This window comes from Salvelinus fontinalis, chromosome 9 (assembly GCF_029448725.1).
Source record: "Salvelinus fontinalis isolate EN_2023a chromosome 9, ASM2944872v1, whole genome shotgun sequence".
Taxonomy (NCBI): Eukaryota; Metazoa; Chordata; class Actinopteri; order Salmoniformes; family Salmonidae; genus Salvelinus; species Salvelinus fontinalis.
This window is the reverse complement of record NC_074673.1, coordinates 20,827,248-20,845,220: the sequence shown is the minus strand read 5'-3', so window position 1 is coordinate 20,845,220 and position 17,973 is coordinate 20,827,248. Positions and strand designations below refer to the sequence as shown.

At 44.6% G+C, this 17,973-nt stretch overlaps 2 protein-coding genes across 5 annotated transcripts in view; one reads left to right on the top strand and one right to left on the bottom strand.

Annotated features, from left to right (window-relative positions):
* The first annotated feature begins 420 nt into the window (after positions 1 to 420).
* wash1 (WAS protein family homolog 1) lies at positions 421 to 6,988 on the top strand. 2 transcript variants are annotated; one of them, XM_055933721.1, is made up of 12 exons: positions 421 to 547; positions 629 to 749; positions 1,251 to 1,391; positions 1,581 to 1,692; positions 1,905 to 2,051; positions 3,335 to 3,471; positions 3,688 to 3,823; positions 4,014 to 4,206; positions 4,319 to 4,471; positions 4,550 to 4,705; positions 5,692 to 5,760; positions 5,876 to 6,988. In XM_055933721.1, exons 3-12 carry the CDS (start codon positions 1,252 to 1,254, stop codon positions 6,022 to 6,024), a joined length of 1,392 nt encoding a protein of 463 aa, XP_055789696.1. In that variant the 5' UTR covers positions 421 to 547; positions 629 to 749; position 1,251; the 3' UTR covers positions 6,025 to 6,988. The 2 variants fall into 2 exon arrangements, with proteins under 2 accessions (XP_055789696.1, XP_055789695.1); XM_055933720.1 differs by lacking the exon at positions 629 to 749.
* Positions 6,826 to 17,973, bottom strand: part of ddx11 (DEAD/H (Asp-Glu-Ala-Asp/His) box helicase 11) — a 36,418-nt gene continuing 25,270 nt past the window's right edge. The window contains exons 1-28 of one of the 3 annotated variants that reach the window (XM_055933719.1): positions 17,679 to 17,951; positions 16,968 to 17,123; positions 16,653 to 16,886; positions 16,437 to 16,523; positions 16,221 to 16,354; positions 16,061 to 16,115; positions 15,864 to 15,971; positions 15,695 to 15,782; positions 15,236 to 15,441; positions 15,074 to 15,148; positions 14,856 to 14,933; positions 14,663 to 14,709; positions 14,493 to 14,572; positions 12,747 to 12,788; positions 12,604 to 12,671; positions 12,427 to 12,465; positions 12,196 to 12,352; positions 11,905 to 12,036; positions 11,704 to 11,816; positions 11,537 to 11,609; positions 11,232 to 11,335; positions 10,979 to 11,128; positions 10,833 to 10,901; positions 10,598 to 10,698; positions 8,708 to 8,792; positions 7,651 to 7,726; positions 7,347 to 7,501; positions 6,826 to 7,245 (exon numbers count right to left, since the gene is read on the bottom strand). In XM_055933719.1, the coding sequence (XP_055789694.1) occupies positions 7,210 to 7,245; positions 7,347 to 7,501; positions 7,651 to 7,726; positions 8,708 to 8,792; positions 10,598 to 10,698; positions 10,833 to 10,901; positions 10,979 to 11,128; positions 11,232 to 11,335; positions 11,537 to 11,609; positions 11,704 to 11,816; positions 11,905 to 12,036; positions 12,196 to 12,352; positions 12,427 to 12,465; positions 12,604 to 12,671; positions 12,747 to 12,788; positions 14,493 to 14,572; positions 14,663 to 14,709; positions 14,856 to 14,933; positions 15,074 to 15,148; positions 15,236 to 15,441; positions 15,695 to 15,782; positions 15,864 to 15,971; positions 16,061 to 16,115; positions 16,221 to 16,354; positions 16,437 to 16,523; positions 16,653 to 16,886; positions 16,968 to 17,099 (2,724 nt within the window). In that variant the 5' untranslated portion in view covers positions 17,100 to 17,123; positions 17,679 to 17,951 and the 3' untranslated portion in view covers positions 6,826 to 7,209. Of the gene's footprint in view, positions 7,246 to 7,346; positions 7,502 to 7,650; positions 7,727 to 8,707; positions 8,793 to 10,597; positions 10,699 to 10,832; positions 10,902 to 10,978; positions 11,129 to 11,231; positions 11,336 to 11,536; positions 11,610 to 11,703; positions 11,817 to 11,904; positions 12,037 to 12,195; positions 12,353 to 12,426; positions 12,466 to 12,603; positions 12,672 to 12,746; positions 12,789 to 14,492; positions 14,573 to 14,662; positions 14,710 to 14,855; positions 14,934 to 15,073; positions 15,149 to 15,235; positions 15,442 to 15,694; positions 15,783 to 15,863; positions 15,972 to 16,060; positions 16,116 to 16,220; positions 16,355 to 16,436; positions 16,524 to 16,652; positions 16,887 to 16,967; positions 17,124 to 17,678; positions 17,952 to 17,973 lie in introns of those variants that run through there. The other 2 variants (XM_055933717.1, XM_055933718.1) reach the window with 2 other exon arrangements.

The following is a 17,973-nucleotide window of genomic DNA, read 5'->3' as shown; positions in this document are numbered from 1 at the left end:
CACACATGGATAGATGGATAAATCTCACATCCCATGTAGTAGATATGGCATGACTTGAACCTGTGACCCTGATTCTCTCAGTCCAATCTTAGCCATTACACCAAGAGGTTTGAACCTCTGGATGCTACATCAGTAATAGATAAAGTCAAACATCTGGGAACTTGTGCACAGGGATTAGAATTCTCAGCAATGAGCCATGGAGTTGTTGTGCTTATTCAAATCTTTTAAATTAGAGCTTCTTCCGTCCTTCATTCCTTGACAGGGATCAGTGAATGTAGAACACAAAAACAATATGGTACAAGATGTTATCTTAAATAATGTATGTGGCATGAAACATCAATAGATATTTCTCTGGCACAGCCTACAATGTCTGTATTGTGAGTGAACTGTCCCTTTAAGGAACAGAACCTGTCACGCGGTACGACCATGCGGAAGTAGACAGTCTGACAGACAGAGTCGATGTTGTGTTTTAGCGGATAGTAATAAACAACCAACTATTAGATAGATAACTGCGGCCGTGTACACACTACACGCTGTCAATGGTCAGGTAAGACCAATGAAATATATATTTACTTAATTATATTGTCGATAATAAGATAGCTCAATGAGTAACGTTATTTGACTCCAGCTGTGAGTGTGCCAATCTCCCGAGCTGTCTGGGTCCACAATCCGGAGAGAGAGGGCTGTTGCCTGGGAGATGAGACTCCAGCACAGCAGTGGCTGGGGCCGCCGAGAGCTGGATGTAAAAGGTTTACATGATCTCGCTGCACGGAAGATACACTAGCTTTATAGCTAGCTAGCTAACTGGACAGTACACAATGCTAACTTTGTTATATGGGACATCATTATAAGTATGAGTTGCTAAGGCTGTCACTGCTTGTCACTTCCCAAGTTATTTATCTGTGTATGAGGTGACATGTCCAGGAAGGACCAGAGCTGTCACGTCAGCTAAGGTTAAATGGTAAAGCCCATCACATGACAGTCAGCTGAGCCTGGGAGAAAGAATGAGAGAGACAGATGAGAGAGAGCTCACAAGCACCTGTAGGTGAAAAGTCAGAAAGGTTAGTTAGCTATTTACAGCATTCTGCTTTCAGAGAGAGAGTTCCTTTTGCAAGATCCCTTTGTCCCTCGGTACCCCCCTTTCCTTTCTTTCTTTCTTTCACTCACTCACTCACTCACTCACTCACTCACTCACTCACTCACTCACTCACTCACTCACTGTCTCTCTCCCTCTCTCTCTGTGTGTGTAGGATGAGTGTGAAGCAGTGTCTGGAGGGTCAGGTGTACTCTGTGCCTCTGATACAGTCAGACCTGAGGAGGGAGGAGGCTGTTCACCAGATAGCAGACACCCTGCTCTACCTAGAGACTATCTCTACTGACATCTTTACCAGGTACACACACACACATACACACACAGACACAGACACAGATTGAGGAGTGTAAGTCATCCTAAAATAGCATGTTCTACATGTGTTGCCTGTTAGCTAAGATGCTCCTGGTTTATGCATGACACACATTTAACTACTTTATCAGCAGAAGACACACACTCACATACTGTGACTTTCCCCTGGTGTGTGTAGGGTGTCTGAGAGTGTAGAGCGGAACCGCTGTCAGCTGCAGAGTGTGACAGATCGAATCAGGCTAGCCCAGGCCCGTGTCAACAAGATCAAAGGCAGCAAGAAGGCCACCAAGGTAATACACACTTCACACAGAGCTGTGACACATGTTCCCCTTCTAATCACTGTTCCCAATACATGCAGATCTCTGAGAGTACAATACTTGAGAGTACTATGAGATTACTATGAGATTTAGATTTGTGTGTGTGTGTGTGTGTGTGTGTGTGTGTGTGTGTGTGTGTGTGTGTGTGTGTGTGTGTGTGTGTGTGTGTGTGTGTGTGTGTGTAGGTGTTCTCCAGTGCTAAGTATCCAGCTCCAGAGCGTCTCCAGGATTACTCCTCCATCTTCAGTGGAGCCACAGACCCTGCCTCCCAGACACGCCCCCGATACCGCATACAGGCCAAACTACGACCCCTTGATGACAAGGCCCTGCAGGTAACACACACACACACAAATGTACAAAACTTTATTTGGATCTACTGTAAAACATTTCAGTACAAAGGACCTGCATTTTTCAGAGGTCATGCAGATTGCAGGACTTTGGAAACAGAAAGCACTGGCTCCTCCACACCGCTAAACTACCCATTACAGTTGGTATATGTATAAAGCAAATGCAGCGTTCTAGCAGTATAGGCCTAGCTGTTTAGATACATGTAATATGACCATACCTTTTTGGCTTTCATCCACGATATACAGTCTGCTTAGTTCACAGGGCTTTTACTGCTGCATTTACAGACGTGCCTGTTATGTACATTTCTTGTGTTACTTTTTGAATGATTTTTTTGGTGTTTTTTTGTTTTTGTTTATTTAGTCAATATTTCATTAACTCTATTTGTTGAACTGCATTGTTGGTTAAGGGCTTGTAAGTAAGCATTTCACGGTAAGGTTAACACCTGTTGTATTCGGCGCATGTGACCTGGGGGGGGGGGGGGGGGGGGGGGACTGAAAAATACCAGCAAATTAGCTCCAAGTCATTTTAATATTGAGTAGCACCCCCCTCCCCTTTTGCCCTTCGTCGGGACATGGACTCTACCAGTTGTCGAAAGCATTCCACTGGGTTGCTGGCCCATGTTGACTCCAATGCTTCCCACAGTTGTGTCAAGTTGGCTAGATGTCCTTTGGGTGGTGGACCATTCTTGATACACACGGGAAACTGTTGAGCGTGAAAACCCCAGCAGCATTGCAGTTCTTTGTGTGTGTGTGTGTACCTTAGCTCAGCAGTGAATTTGTGCATTATTGATAGTGAACACCACTGAGTTCTCCCTCGCTGCCTGAACCAAAAACTTACAGGAACAGGAGTATTTTTTTTGCTGTGTCTGAGAGGGAGAGAACGATTTGAGCACTTTCCTGGCTCAGAGATGTATTATTTATGAAACCTCAAGCACTGCAGAGAGAGAGGGAGATGAGAGAGTGAGTGAATGAGTGTGAGGGAGAGAGAAATAGACAGAGGCTGATGACAAAAAGAGAAAGAGTGGGAGTTATTCATTCTGTTGAAGGTTTTGAATTTGTCTCTCTATCTCTTGCCTGCAAGGCTGTCTCTATTGAAAGCTACTAGCTCTCATTTCGTACAAAAACAGAGATGGAAAGCAAAGCCAATTCATGTTTACGTCTGGTGACCATTTGTCTTTACTGAAGGAGGTTCTTACTAGACTCATCCCATCTAATATCTGTCCTCTCTTGTTCTACACCCCTCTCTCTCTCTCTCTGTCCACCTCTAGGAGAAGTTGTGTTATTACCCGGTGTGTGTGAGCAGTAAGAAGCGTTCGGAGGATGAGACCGAAGAGGGGCTGGGCGGTCTGCCTCGAAACATATCCTCTGTCAGCTCCCTGCTGCTCTTCAATACTACAGAGAACCTGTTAGTACACACACACACACACACACACACACACACACACACACACACACACACACACACACACACACACACACACACACACACACACACACACACACACACACACACACACACACACACACACACACACACACACACACACACACACACACACACACACACACACACACACACACACACACACACACACCTCTAACTGGTTGTATATGTGTTTAGGTATAAGAAGTATGTTTTCCTGGACCCCCTGGCTGGGGCGGTGACTAAAACACACACCACTCTGGAGACAGAGAAGGAAGAGAAACCATTTGACGCTCCCCTATCCATAACCAAGAGAGAACAGCTGGAGAGACAGGTACTCACACCATACATACTGTATACACACTCCCACACTATTCTCTAAAGAACTGGAGGCCTGTGGCATTGCTGTCTTTGGACTATAATATTTTTTCAATGGGCCATACTAACAAGTTAAAGTGTGACTGTAAATTATTACACTTTATTTCTTTCTCCTCCTCTCATTTCCTCTCCATATGTTCCTGTAGACAGCAGAGAGCTACTTCTATGTTCCAGACCTGGGTCAGGTCCCAGAGATAGATGTCCCCTCCTACCTACCAGACCTGCCAGGCATTGCTGACGACCTGTCCTACAGCCAAGACCTGGGGCCCGGCATCGCACCCTCTGGACCCACACACACCTTCCCTGAACTACCCTCCTTCTCTGGGGAGGATATGCCCGGTACACAGACTATCTCTGTTGTGTGGATTATACAGAAGTTTCCATGGAAATCGTTCATATCAAATGAGGCAAATGTTTCTATTGGTTATGTTGATTTGTTTGTTTGTTACAGGTTCTCAATTCCAAGTTGCAGTTCCGCCTCTTCCCCCACCTCCTCCTCCCCCACCAGAGCCCACACATATCCCCACCCCTCCCCCTGGTCTCCCCCCTCCTCCACCTCCTCCCCCACCTCCACCTGCAAATAGCCCTGCAGACGCCAGCACAGGTAACACACACACAGTATACACACACACACTATACACAAACACACTCTCCTTCTCTTGAAAAGTGTATTTACCTCCAGCTCCTGTAGTGGGCGCTCCCAGCGAGGTGGTTGAATCAAACAGCCGGGCCAGTCTACTAGAGTCCATACGCAACGCTGGAGGCATTGGCAAGGCCAAACTACGCAACATCAAAGAACGCAAGATGGAGAAAAAAAAACAGAAGGAGCAGGAACAAGGTAAAGGAGAAGAGGGGAGTAATATCTATCAGAACCAGAGGGAGAGGTGGATGAGTGTCTTGATTTCTCCTATTGAATGACAAACGAGAGATTACTCTTGAACCTGGTGACTCTTTGAGAACATTTTATAGTCCCAACAGAGCAATGATCGCTACAGGCTTCCAGTTCTTTAAAGGGGAAATCAGCAGTTGCTACATCCATTTCTGGACTTATAAATGAATAATATGTACCCATTGATTCTTAAAGAGTACAACTTATCAATGCATCATGAGCTTAGTTCAACTGTCGTATCCCATCAGAACCCAAAATATAAGGTTGTTTTACTCCAATGTTTGTAAACCAAATAAATATAAACAAACACTGTATAATCTAAAACATAGTTAAAGCTATAATTTTGATATCATGGATGTCAGTCCTTGCATCCATAGCTGTCATTGAATTTGAGTGGTTACATTTCTCCAGCCCCATCCCTGCACTTTTTGCTGAGAACGCTTTGTTATTGTTTTAACTGCTAATTTAACTTACAGGGCATATTTGGGACATAGTGTGTGTGCAGACTCCAAACCACAGTTACCCAACTAGTCATAGAGAACAGGTCAGGGCTGCATGACCTTTAGATATATAAACATTACCTTCATTAAAGCACTGATTTAACTACATTCTGTTTTTATCTGTAAGACTTTGCTGTGTGTGTGTGTGTGAGCAAGCAAGCTTGTGTGAGAGCGGGAGCGAGCATGTGTGATAGACCTTTGAGTGAGTCCACAGTCATTAGTGCTGGTTCAGTTGTTGCTGGACCACTCAAACATTTAACAGCGGGGTTCATCTGAGCAGCAAATAAAGACTACTAGTTGTTCACTAGCTGAACTATTTATGTTGTGTATAGCTGCAGTAGATGTAACTGCTCTGGTCTCTCTCCACTGTACTAAAAATGCCATAGAAATGTAGTATCATCTCTGCTTCACTGCATTGTGTTCCCTCTCCCTCAGTGGTAGCAGCAGCCAGTGGAGGAGACTTCATGTCAGATCTCTTCAATAAGTTGGCCATGCGAAGGAAAGGTGAGCGCTCCTCCTCCCCCATTCTTCTCTCATCTCCCCTGGGTTATTGTCCCTCTGATAGTAGTGTAGTAGTATTTCTAGGTCTTGGTGATAGTAGCATTTGTGTGTTTCCCAGGTATCTCTGGTAAGGGTCCTGTAGGCGGAGACTCAGGGGAGGGCACAGCTGGCTCTGGCAGCGCATTCGCTAGGATGTCCGATGTAATCCCGCCTCTTCCTGCCCCCCATCAGCCAACCGCTGAAGACGAGGACGACTGGGAGGCCTGAGACTATCAGAACCAATGGAACTCTGAGCACATCTAGCTCTAAGCCAATCAAAGAACAGAATACTTAGGAAGGAAACTAACTTTTGTTGTTTTTTTTTTTTTTTTTTACCTTTATTTAACTAGGCAAGTCAGTTAAGAACAAATTCTTATTTACAATGACGGCCTATCCCGGACCAATTATGCGCCGCCCTATGGGACTCCCAACCACGGTCGGATGTGATACAGCCTGGATTCGAACCAGGGACTGTAGTGACGCCGCTTGCACTGAGATGCAGTGCCTTAGACCGCTGCGCCACTCGAGATCCCCCCCCCCAATTTTTTTTGGTGCTGTACTGTCTGTGGGGTTCCTTCAAGATCAGGGATGGGCAACTGTATGTATATATTTTTTGACTCAGTCGGGGTCTCAATTTACTGTTGAGTTATGTATTATATTATTCTAAGGTGCAGTTTCGACATTTGGTTGTGCATCAGCAGTCACTCAATTAGCCCATGTCAGCTAAAATGATTTAGTCTAGTGGCCAGCTAATTTACCAATCTAATCTAAACTTGTAGTAAGCATTGTCGAATTACAGACCCGGGTGGAGCCCATTGATCATCAGTTATCATATTAAAAATTGCAAACATTTGCCTCCACCCTATAGGGGGGGGGGGCAAAAAATGTTTGCTCATGGGGGGGAGCAGCAGACCCACGAGCCACTGCGGCTGTTCATGAGTTCCGTTTTTGTGGCCCCCACAGCCCATCCCTGTTCCAGATGGTAGACAAATGTACTGATCCTTATTGAGAGAATGCTGGACAAAAAACTACAGGAGATAAGTCAGACTTTATCTCAGCATTGTAAAGATGTTTGTTATAAAGTATAATCAAGTAACACGTAAATATAATTACATAACACCACACTAAAGCAGCGCAACATTTCTATCAGAATGTTATGAACATCATTCAATAAAATTTATTTTGCATAGAATACTGGCAGTGGAGTTGACTGATCTGTACAGTTGGAGAGGTATGGGTGTAAAACATACAAAGAGCCTCAACCATCATGCTTTGACGAGTGTGTGCTTTAACATCCCTCCAATCGAGGAGAATCCAATCAGAAGTCCTGTCTCCAGAGCGAGGATATCCGAGAGTTGAGGTAGCTCTCTTCTGACCAGCATTACACACCAGAACACCTGCTACCCCTTCCTCTCATAGCTGCTGCTGTTTCTTCTTCTCCATAAAGAACTGAGAAAGAGGAAAGAAGAAGTTGGGTCAGAGGGCCTGTGCTCTACAGACGTAGTGTGTGTGTGTGTGTGTATTATCCATTGCAGGTGTGTGTGTATTACCCGTCTCAGGCCGGCAAAGGCAGGGCCGAAGCTGGTGTGTGTGTGCGTGTGTGCTCTGATCCAGTCGGGGAGTTTGGCCAGCGTTGCAGGTCGGGAGTACCGTCGGTCACACAAAACGATACATGCATAGTCTTCACGGTGACGGATGGCTCTTCCTGTGGGGAGAGGAAATGAGGTCACCCCCAGAAGATTGTTTGATTAGGGGTACAGAATGATTGATTAGGCCAGGGGTATACGTAGCTTGAAATATAGATAGATAGTTCATCTATAGTTAACTGAGAAGGTGTAGAAATATAGAGAGTACCTATGGATTGATTGACAGCCTTCATACAGAGGTTCTCTACCAGAGCCTGGCCTGGACTCCTCCCACCAGAGTGAGGCTGAAACAGAACAGAGTATGAGTGTGCCTAAGCCATAGACTAACAATTAATGGATGCAGGATGGACTGAGCTTTCCATTCATCTCTATGGCCCAGGTTCCGATTAGCTTTTCTCTCTATGCGTATTCTGACCTTGAACTTAAGCTTGAGAATAGCATGCTATTCAACCACAATTTGTTTGAGGTGGAGCTCGAATAAATGAAAGTGTGTCTACAGAAACACCATATTCTGACCTCGACTTCATTCTCCAATTGTTCCAGCAGTAATACACGTGAGGAAACCATGAAAAAGGTCTTGCGAACCTACCGGTTCCAAGTGGAAAAATAGTTGATGTATGACCTTTAGAATGATTTGATTATATGCCCAGGCTTTTCTCAGTTTTATTTTACAATTTGTATCATGTTCAATATTAGCCACTATCAGGGGCCACCCACATACATGTATTTTTGTATCATTCCATTCTGATTATCTTTCTTTCCTATGTCACATCGGTGTAGTTGTTCCTGAGGGTCGCTAGCATTAGTGGACCATATTAGGCAACGTTGTGCAATAATATGGGACATGTAGCCTATTTGAATCATTATGGAAGTCAGACCACACGTAGCAGGTTAAACCTGGAGCCTGGCGCATGGTTCAAGACGACTGGACCATTGTCATACAGTTCCATGATTAGTAATTAAAAGGTGCACCATATTTAAAGGGATGGCTTAAGATAAATGTACTGAAAACCCCATTGAATGAAAAATCCTTGAGAAAATCTGTTAGCCAGCAAGTGGGAGGGTTTTCAGCAGTTGAATGAAATGTATTCAGAGCGCACAAGGTAGCCACACCTGCAGAGCGCGTTACATGACTGAATAAGGTAGGAAAGGCATTAATTGTGTAGGAAAGGCATAAATTCCTAAGTTTGAATCGGTCCCTATGAGAAGGGTGAGAATGGTAAATGAATACCAGAAAATGTGTATGCGCGTGTTTTCCGTCTCACCAGGTTCTTGTCCAGGTAAGCCATCTTCTCCTTTAACTCTGGAGACTTGATGTTTGGATATGGCATCCCTACCATCACAATACACCTACACACACACACACACATTTTATTAACATACACCAGGGGTCGGCATTTTAGTTTGGGGTCAAGAAAGACTGAACTCCTGGTGATTTTACAGCTAAAATTAGTTTACTTTAGGAAATCTGTTTCCAAGTATTCCCATGAATAAAAAAGGACATGCAGTGCATTTGGAAAGTGTTCAGACACCTTGACTTTTCCCACATTTTGTTACGTTACAGCCTTATTCTAAAATGTATTGAATTGTTTCTTTTCTCATCAATCTACACACAATACCCCATAATAACAAAGCAAAAACAGGTTTAGACATTTTTGCAAATAAAAAATAAATAAAAACGATTTAAATACATTTACATAAGTATTCAGACCCTTTACTCTGTACTTTCTTGAAGCACCTTGGGCAGCGATTACAGCCTCGAGTCTTCTTGGGTATGACACTATAAGCTTGGCACACTTGAATTTGGGGGGTTTCTCCCATTCTTCTCTGCAGATCCTCTCAAGCTCTGTCAGGTTGGATGGGGAGTGTCACTGACAAGCTATTTTCAGTTCTCTCCAGGGATGTTTGATCGGGTTCAAGTTTGGGCTCTGCCTGGGCAACTCAAGGACATTCAGAGATTTTTCCCGAATTGTCTTGGCTGTGTGCTTAGGGTCGTTGTCCTGTAGGAAGGTGAACCTTCGCCCCAGTCTGAGGTCCTAAGCGCTCTGGAGCAGGTTTTCATCAAGGATCTCACTGTACTTTGCTTCGTTCATCTTTCCCTTGATCTTGACTAGTCTCCAGGACCCTGCTGCTGAAAAACATCCCCACAGCATGATGCTGCCACCACGCTTCATCGTAGAGATGGTGCCAGGTTTCCTCCAGACGTGACGCTTGGAAATCAGACCAAAGAGTTCAATCTTGATTTTATCAGACCAGAGAATCTTGTTTCTCAAACTCCAAGCTGGCTGTCACGTGCCTTTTACTGAGAAGTGTCTCCTGTCTGGCCACTCTACCATAAAGACCTGATTGGTGGAGTGCTGCAGAGATGCTTGTCCTTCTGGAAGGTTCTCCCATCTCCACAGAGGAACTCTGGAGCTCTGTATGAGTGACCAACGGGTTCTTGATCACCTCCCTGACCAACGGGTTCTTGATCACCTCCCTGACCAAGGCCCTTCTCCCCTGATTGCTCAGTTTGGCCGGGCGGCCAGCTCTATGAAGAGTCTTGGTGGTTCCAAACTTCTTCCATTTAAAAATGATGGAGGCCACTGTGTTCTTGGGAACCTTCAATGCTGCAGAAATGTTTTGGTACACTTCCCCAGATCTGTGCCTCGACAAAATCTGTGCTTCGAGTCTCATAGCAAAGGGCCTGAATACTTATGTAAATAAGGTATCTGTTTTACATTTTTAATACATTTGCAAAAAGAAAAATACAACAAAAAAAACTTTTAGATTTGTCATTATGGGGTATTGTGTGCAGATTGATTTGGGAAACATGCATTTTATCAATTTTAGAATAATGCTGTAACATAACAAAATGTGGAAAAAGTCAAGGGGTCTGAATACTTTACGAATGCACTGTATATGATCATGTAAATGTAATAAAGGTATGACATTATTGTTCTTTTCAAATACAATGTCTCTTTGGGCTTAATTTGTACACTACAAATTGACCACAACTACTATAATTATGTTCCGCTGACCATCCGCTCCGACAATAATCGGCCAGCGGCTGAATCTAGTTACCTACCCCTGACATACACCGTCTTTATCCAAGAAACAAACTGTTGTTTTTACAATGAGAAAGTCTACAAATGAGAGATGTGTAACACACACACCTGCCTAGGTCGTCCGAGAAGTTGATACCCTCGCTCATCTTTCCCCCGACCACAGAGAACAGCAACGCTCCAGAGAGTGTACCCCCATCCACAGCACACCTCTGAGAGAGAGAGAGAGAGTCATTCAACAAGCTTTCCAATAAGCAATATGTTTTTCTGATGTTTAAATCTCAAAAAGGTGAGATGAGGTGTTTTGTAGTCATTTCAAGTGATGGTAGTTTGTTTTGCGTCTCACCTGGATTGTGCGTGAGAACTCATTGAGCACCTTTTCCACCTGGTTGGCTTTCTTTGGCTCCTGGAAGATCTGAGAGAAACACACACTGAATATATGGACTTTCAAGACAGAAACATATATATTTGATAGCAAGATGGTATGTGTACCTTCTTCTTGCTAGAGAGGCGTGCCAGGACTCCGCTGGCCTCCCAGTGTTCCAGAATCCTTCTGGAGTAATCGTAGGAGGGGAAGAAACACACCACGCCTCCCGGCACCACGTTACACAGGTTAGACAGCACACGGCCAGTCTCCTCCATCTACACACACAAACACATACACATTACACTCCCCTCCGCTCATTAGCATTAACATTGGCTTCTCAGAATGGCATAATGCCATTTTAAAAGGTGTGTGTGTAACCATGCGTGGTGTGTCTCTATTCTGGAAGGTGAACTCCAGCTCCTGACCAGACGGGCCACTGCACAGCACTATGGGTAGGATATTCTCTGGAGGAATCACATGACCTGCCAAACACACATACACACAGTCAGTTTGTCCAAACCAGGAGCTTCTCAGCTAGGACCAATTAGTATCTGTGTTCAATGAGAAATGACTTTATGGTTTATTATCACTATAACACTGACCTTTATCTTCTCTCTTATTCTAGCTAACTACCCCCAGTCCTCCCAGATCTATCCCAGGGTGCAGTATCTTAGGGTACTCACCACAGGAGAACTCTATGATGCGCTCTGCTCCAACACCAGCAGAGAACAACAGCTCCTGCTTAAAGTCAGACACCTAGACACAGACGCACAGAGTAGTCGTCTTGACTTTAATTTGCCTAGGTCATCACAGGGGATGAAGATAAGAATGAGTATGCGTGTGTTCTTACAGGCTGCATGGTTCCTCCAGCGATGATGACAGCTCTACAGTCCTTCAGCACCTGAGAAAAGTGGACCGCTGGGTTCAACAGGAGGAACTTCATACTACTCACCGCTACACTACCTGGAGAGAAAGAGAGGTAATAGAGAAACATTAGCATGTTGGGAGAAACTAGTTTCTGCTCAACAGAGAAGTTGGTGTGTGTGTGTACCTAGTGTGTGTAGCACCACACGTCCGTCAGTGTTGGTGTTGGTGAGAGCCATGAAGAAGCCCTCTACCTGCATCATAGGGGATGCTGCCAGCTCCCTGTCCTCTGCTGCTCCTTGCTGGCCTGGAGGTGACTCTACAGGAGAGAGAGCGAGGGGGACAGAGAGACTGTTAGGCAGTCTTTGCACCTTAAACATGGTGACAGTCCGTTTTTCGTACATCAGGTAGCTTGGTTCATCACAATACCGTCAACATTTTATAAGGTGACATTCCTAGTGTGTGTTTGTGTGCTTACCTGTGTCAGGCTGTTGGCTGCTCTGCAGTGTCTGTAGGTAGCGGTTCAGGCCTTCAGTCCGACGGTTCTCTTTGTTGGCAGACTGTGTCTGTGTGTGTGAGGTTTGTGTGTGTGACGTCACACCTGTACCTGCAAACTTTTCTATGAAGCCACACAGCTAGAGAGAGAACAAACAACATTAGAAAAACACACACACACACACACACACACACACACACACACTACACTTACCTTTCTGCTGATCATACTCTTCTCAAAGTATCGCTGTACCTTCATAGAGAGACAGAGAGGAAGAGAAGGAAGCAAAGGAATTTGTCACCAATAACCATAAAATCCATCAATCCCTTCCCCAATTTCTGTGCCAATCGCAGTGTGTCGTGGTTGTGATCTAGTTGTGGTCGTGGTTACCTTGAAGAGGTTGATGTTGTCTATCTGAGCCTTGAACAGGAAATTGTTGATGGTCAGCAGTTCGGTTGCTGGGAGACAAAGTGAGGGGAAGGTCACTACATAGTGTGTGTTTTGTGTGTGTGTGTGTGCGTGTGTTTTCTTACCTGGCTGAGTAGTCTGGCTGTGTGGATTCTGTCCCACCATACCTATAGACAATATAGATATAACATGGTTTTATATCTAATATGTTTTAAACTCCACTTAGCCTAACAGAAGGCGTACAGAGTACTGATAGAGCTATTACCATATACAGTGCATTCGGAAAGTGTTCAGACCCCTTCCCTTTTTCCACATTTTGTTACAATACAGCCTTATTCTAAAATGGATTAAATAAAACAATGTCCTCATAAATCTACACACAATACCCTATAATGACAAAGCGAAAACAGGTTTTTAGAAATGTTTGCAAATGTATTAAAAAGAAATTATTATTTACATACAGTACCAGTCAAACGTTTGGACACACCTACTCATTCCATGGTTTTTATTCTTACTATTTTCTACATTGTAAAATAACAGTGAAGACATCAAAGCTATGAAAAAACACATTTGGAATCCTGTAGTAACCAAAAAAGTGTTAAACAAATCAAAATATATTTTATATTTGGGATTCTTTAAAGTAGCCACTCTTGCACACTCTTGGCATTCTCTCAACCAGCTTCCTGACACATCTCAACATCAACTGTTCAGAAGAGACTGCTTGAATCAGGCCTTCAAGGTCAAATTGCTGCAACAACAAAAAACACTACTGAAAGAAACCAATAAGAAGAAGAGACTTGCTTGGGCTAAGAAACATGAGCAATGGATATTAGACCAGTGGAAATCTGTCCTTTGGAAGGGCCATGGTCAGGGAAGTGACTAAGAACCCGAAGCTCACTCTGACAGAGCTCCAGAGTTCCTCTGTGGAGAACTCTGGAGAATGTTCCAGAAGGACAACCATCTCTGCAGCACTCCACCAATCAGGCCTTTGTGGTAGAGTGGCCAGACGGAAGCCACTCCTCAGTAAAAGGCACATGACAGACCGCTTAGAGTTTGCCAAAAGGCACCTAAATGACTCTCAGACCATGGGAAACAAGATTATCTGGTCTGATGAAACCAAGATTGAACTCTTTGCCTGAATGCCAAGTGTCGCGTCTGGAGGAGACCCTGCACCATCTCTAAGGTGAAGCATGGTGGTGGCAGCATCATGCTGTGGGGATGTTTTTCAGCAGCAGGGAGTGGGAGACTAGTCAGGATCAAGGGAAAGATGAACAGAGTAAAGTACAGAGAGATCCTTGATGAAAACCTGCCCCAGAGCGCTCAGGACCTCAGACTGGTGCAAAGCTTCACTTTCCAACAGGACAACGACCCTAAGCACACAGCCAAGACAACGCAGGAGTGGTTTTGGGACAAGTCTCTGAATGTCCTTGAGTGGCCCAGGCAGAGCCCAGACTTGAACCCGATCGAACATCTCTGGAGAGACCTGAAAATAGCTGTGCAGTGATGCTCCCCATCCAACCTGACAGAGTTTGAAAGGATCTGCAGAGAAGAATTGGAGAAACTACACAATACAGGTGTGTCAAGCTTATTGCATCAACAAAGTACTGAGTAAAGGTCCTGAATACTTATGTAAATGTAATACTTCAGTTGTTTTTTTAAAATACATTTGCAAAACCTATTTTTGCTTCGTCATTATGGTGTATTGTGTATAGATTGATGAGGGGGAAAAAATCTATGTAATCAATTTGAGAATAAGGCTGTAACGTAACAAAATGTGGGAAAAGTGAAGGGGTCTGAATACCTTCTGAATGCACTGTATATAGGTATCTTGTTCTGGCTCTTTTTCACAGGGCACACATACACAAACTTACCTCCCAGCACACGCACCAGCCCCTCCACCACAAAAAGGATCTGTTTAATGTACATCAGGTTCTTGGCCTTCAGTCGACTCCTGTTACACACACACACAATCAGACACCGTGTGTGTGTGTGTGTGTGTGTGTGTGTGTGTGTGTGTGTGTGTGTGTGTGTGTGTGTTTACCTGTAGCGTTCAGAGTACTGTGCAAGCTGGGAGTGTGCACGGCATAGCTGGACACAGTATAAAACTTCATTAAACAATATAGACAGCAACAAATGTTATTCTACCACAGACACGTCGACAAACTACAGTTCTTGTGTGTGTGTGTGTGTGTGTGTGTGTGTGTGTGTGTGTGTGTGTACCTATGTGTGTGTACCTGTGCTCCAGTTAGTTCTGAGCTGTGTATACAGGAGAGAACGTCACTGAGGTTGTGAGCCTCATCTATGATCAGCACCTAAACCAATCAAATCAAACAGGTAAAACAGCTCAATACATTGTACAATAGGTAGAGATAGCACAAGGGCAAAATACACGGTGGACTTTAGAAAGCTAAAATATTCATGTTCAAAGGTGTGTGTTTTAAGCATGGTTAACCTGTCCTTTGAGCTGCACCCCCGATGCTCTCCTGGTCCCCTCATGAAGTACTGTCTGATAGGGCAGCACCACCAGCTATACACACACATACGTCAAAGACCAGGGTCTCACAATGTAATACCATAATCATTTGAGGGAAAATGTGTGTGTGATGGTGTGTACCTGTGCGGGGGGTATAGCGAGGCGTGTAGCGTAGTAGGGACAGGAGCGTGTTTCTCTGGCCAGGCTGAGCAGCTGTTCTATGTCTCGTACCGCCCCCAAGACTGCATCCCTCAGTGTCTGCAGCCCCTGAGCCCCTACGTACGGACACACCGCCTTAGACACACTCCTCTTCCTCTTACCATCCTCCACTTCCTTCGAACGCTGGTCTGAGAGAGAGCGAGAGAGAATACAGGAGAAAGAGAGGACATCTTTGAGAAAAGAGAGCAATGCGACAGGCCTACAGTTCTTTAAAAAGGATAGATTCCTCCTAAAATAAATGTATATGACTTTCTTTAACTGTAGTTGATTCACCAAGACAGTTTTTAATATGAATTCCCTTACTGAGATACCGAATAACCATATTTTGTTGAGTCAGCATTGCCATAAGGCCCCATTCATTCTGGGAGCATATGTTCTCACCGTGTTTGTTCTTCTGCATTTCCATACAGCGGTCGTTGATACGTTGGACGCTTCCCAGCCGACGCACCTCCTCATTTACACACATATTCTACACAAACACAGCTCATTAATACACAGGATCTACAGGAATGGAAAGAATGTGTAAAGACCGGTGTGTGTGTATGTGTACCTGTCGGGACCCCAGTGGGACTAGGCTGATGTCCTGGCTGAAGGGACTCTTCTGTACCTCATGGACAAACTGAGCCAGCTGGGAGTGTGTACGGCTGCAGTAGTAGATCTGATGAAACACGCGCGCGAACACACTATGTGTGTTGACCGAGGACAAAATTCTACATAAGAGAAATAATCTCAGAATCCCAAATATACCTTGGTGACGTGCTCCTCCACCAAGTCATCTTCATCATCATCACCACCACCGAACCTGTGGAGTTGAGACAGTGGTGTCATTATGTTGTCAAATTGAAACACTCTTTACTATTGTATTAAGCTACCCTCAATTGTGGCCTAGTAATTGGGTTGTCCTTACTTGTGCTTGGTCTTTGATTCGTCATCGCTCTCATACTCAGCCACAATAAGCTCCTCCTCAGGGTTGTTTAGCACCTCCTCCTGGGGGTCCTTACTGAGCTGCAGCAGCTTCACTGCCTCATCATCCTCACAGCTCTACATATACACACACGCACAACATTTAAGCTGTTACTGTATACAGCTATAGTCTACTGAGTATTAGAATGTTATGCTCTACCTTTCTCTTCAGAGCGTATTTCAGCTGAGAGTTGTTTCTGATCATTTCCAGGTGTTCCACCCTCTTCTTCCTCCGCAGCTCTTCATCCTGACACACACACACACAAAGATACAGAAACAGAGAGTGATGCTGACAATCTGTAAACACATAAGTCACATCAAACTACCTCAAAGACCCCCCCCCCACACACACACACACACACACCACATACACTACCTTCAGTTTAGACACAAAGTCCCGTTCTGCCTTCTTCTGCACAAAGTCAGTGATCCAGTCAGGCTCAGCAGAGGAGGATGGCGGGGTGGAGGATGTTGTGGTAGAGAGGGATGAGGAGATGGAGAGAGATGTACCTCCATCCCCCTGCAGCAGTCTGTCTGCCTCCTGTCTCCTCTTCTCCTCATGGTCCCTCAGCCAGCTCAGAGCTCCACAGATCAGACTCAGAGACTTGCCCTGGAACAACAATATATTAATACACAGACTGAGACAGATAGACACACACATTATTACACAGATATGAACACACACACACACCGTTCCAGTAGGGCTCTCAAAGATGCCGACTTTGCCGTGCTCCAGTGCCCCATACAGGGCCTGCATGAACTGCTCCTGGATGGGGTATGGTTGGTAGGGGAAGGGGAAGTGGGGGGCACCAGCCTTTTCCATCACTGCTAATAATGCTCTTGCTGCCTGGGGGTTAGAACAGTGACAAACTCAGTTGTAATTACCTGTACTATATAAACTCTTTAGAACGTGAAATGCACATTTAGAGCTAGCTAGGTACTTTTTTCGTAGCAGAACTGTTATCAAGGAGTTGAGAATTCTCAGTTAAACTCAGTTAAACTAACGTTACCGGACTTTCTCAATGCCATACATGGTAACTGATATGACACTACATTGGGAGTACCCTGTTACCTATGGGTTTTAGATCAATGGTTTTTAGATCATTGTCTAACATCCTCCATCCTCCTCTGCTGGGCCTGACTGGATCACTGACTTTGTGCAGAAGGCAGAACGGGACGTTGTGTCTAAACTGAAGGTAGTGGAGTCTAACAGACATTTTATATTGTAACGTTATGTCTGGGACTGTCAACCTTGGCAAATAATGATTATGCTATAGCTACATTGCATGGAGCATGCATTAGCTAGCTACTTCCTAGTCTGGTCAGTTGTCGATTATGTTAGTTCGAAACGATCATGAGACTTAACCGTTGAATAGTTAAAACAAGAAATACAAATACTCACCGGTATGGTTTGATTTTAGTTTAATGACTAGTTGGAGGCTGGCTGGAGCTAGCAAATATGTTTTGACAGAGTTCGTGCATCTTCTACAAGCGCGCCAAGTGTTTCAGAAACTGACCAATGACAAGCCGGTGAAATGTAACGTCAAGAGGGGCGTGCCCGGGCGGCGTGGCGAGAGAGCACTGAACTGAGTGTCTGGGTTTTTATTTGAAAGAATTTGACCATATGAAAGATGGACGTAAAAAAACAATGCTCTTTCTCCCCCCACAAAAAAAACATATTCATCAATGTATTTACT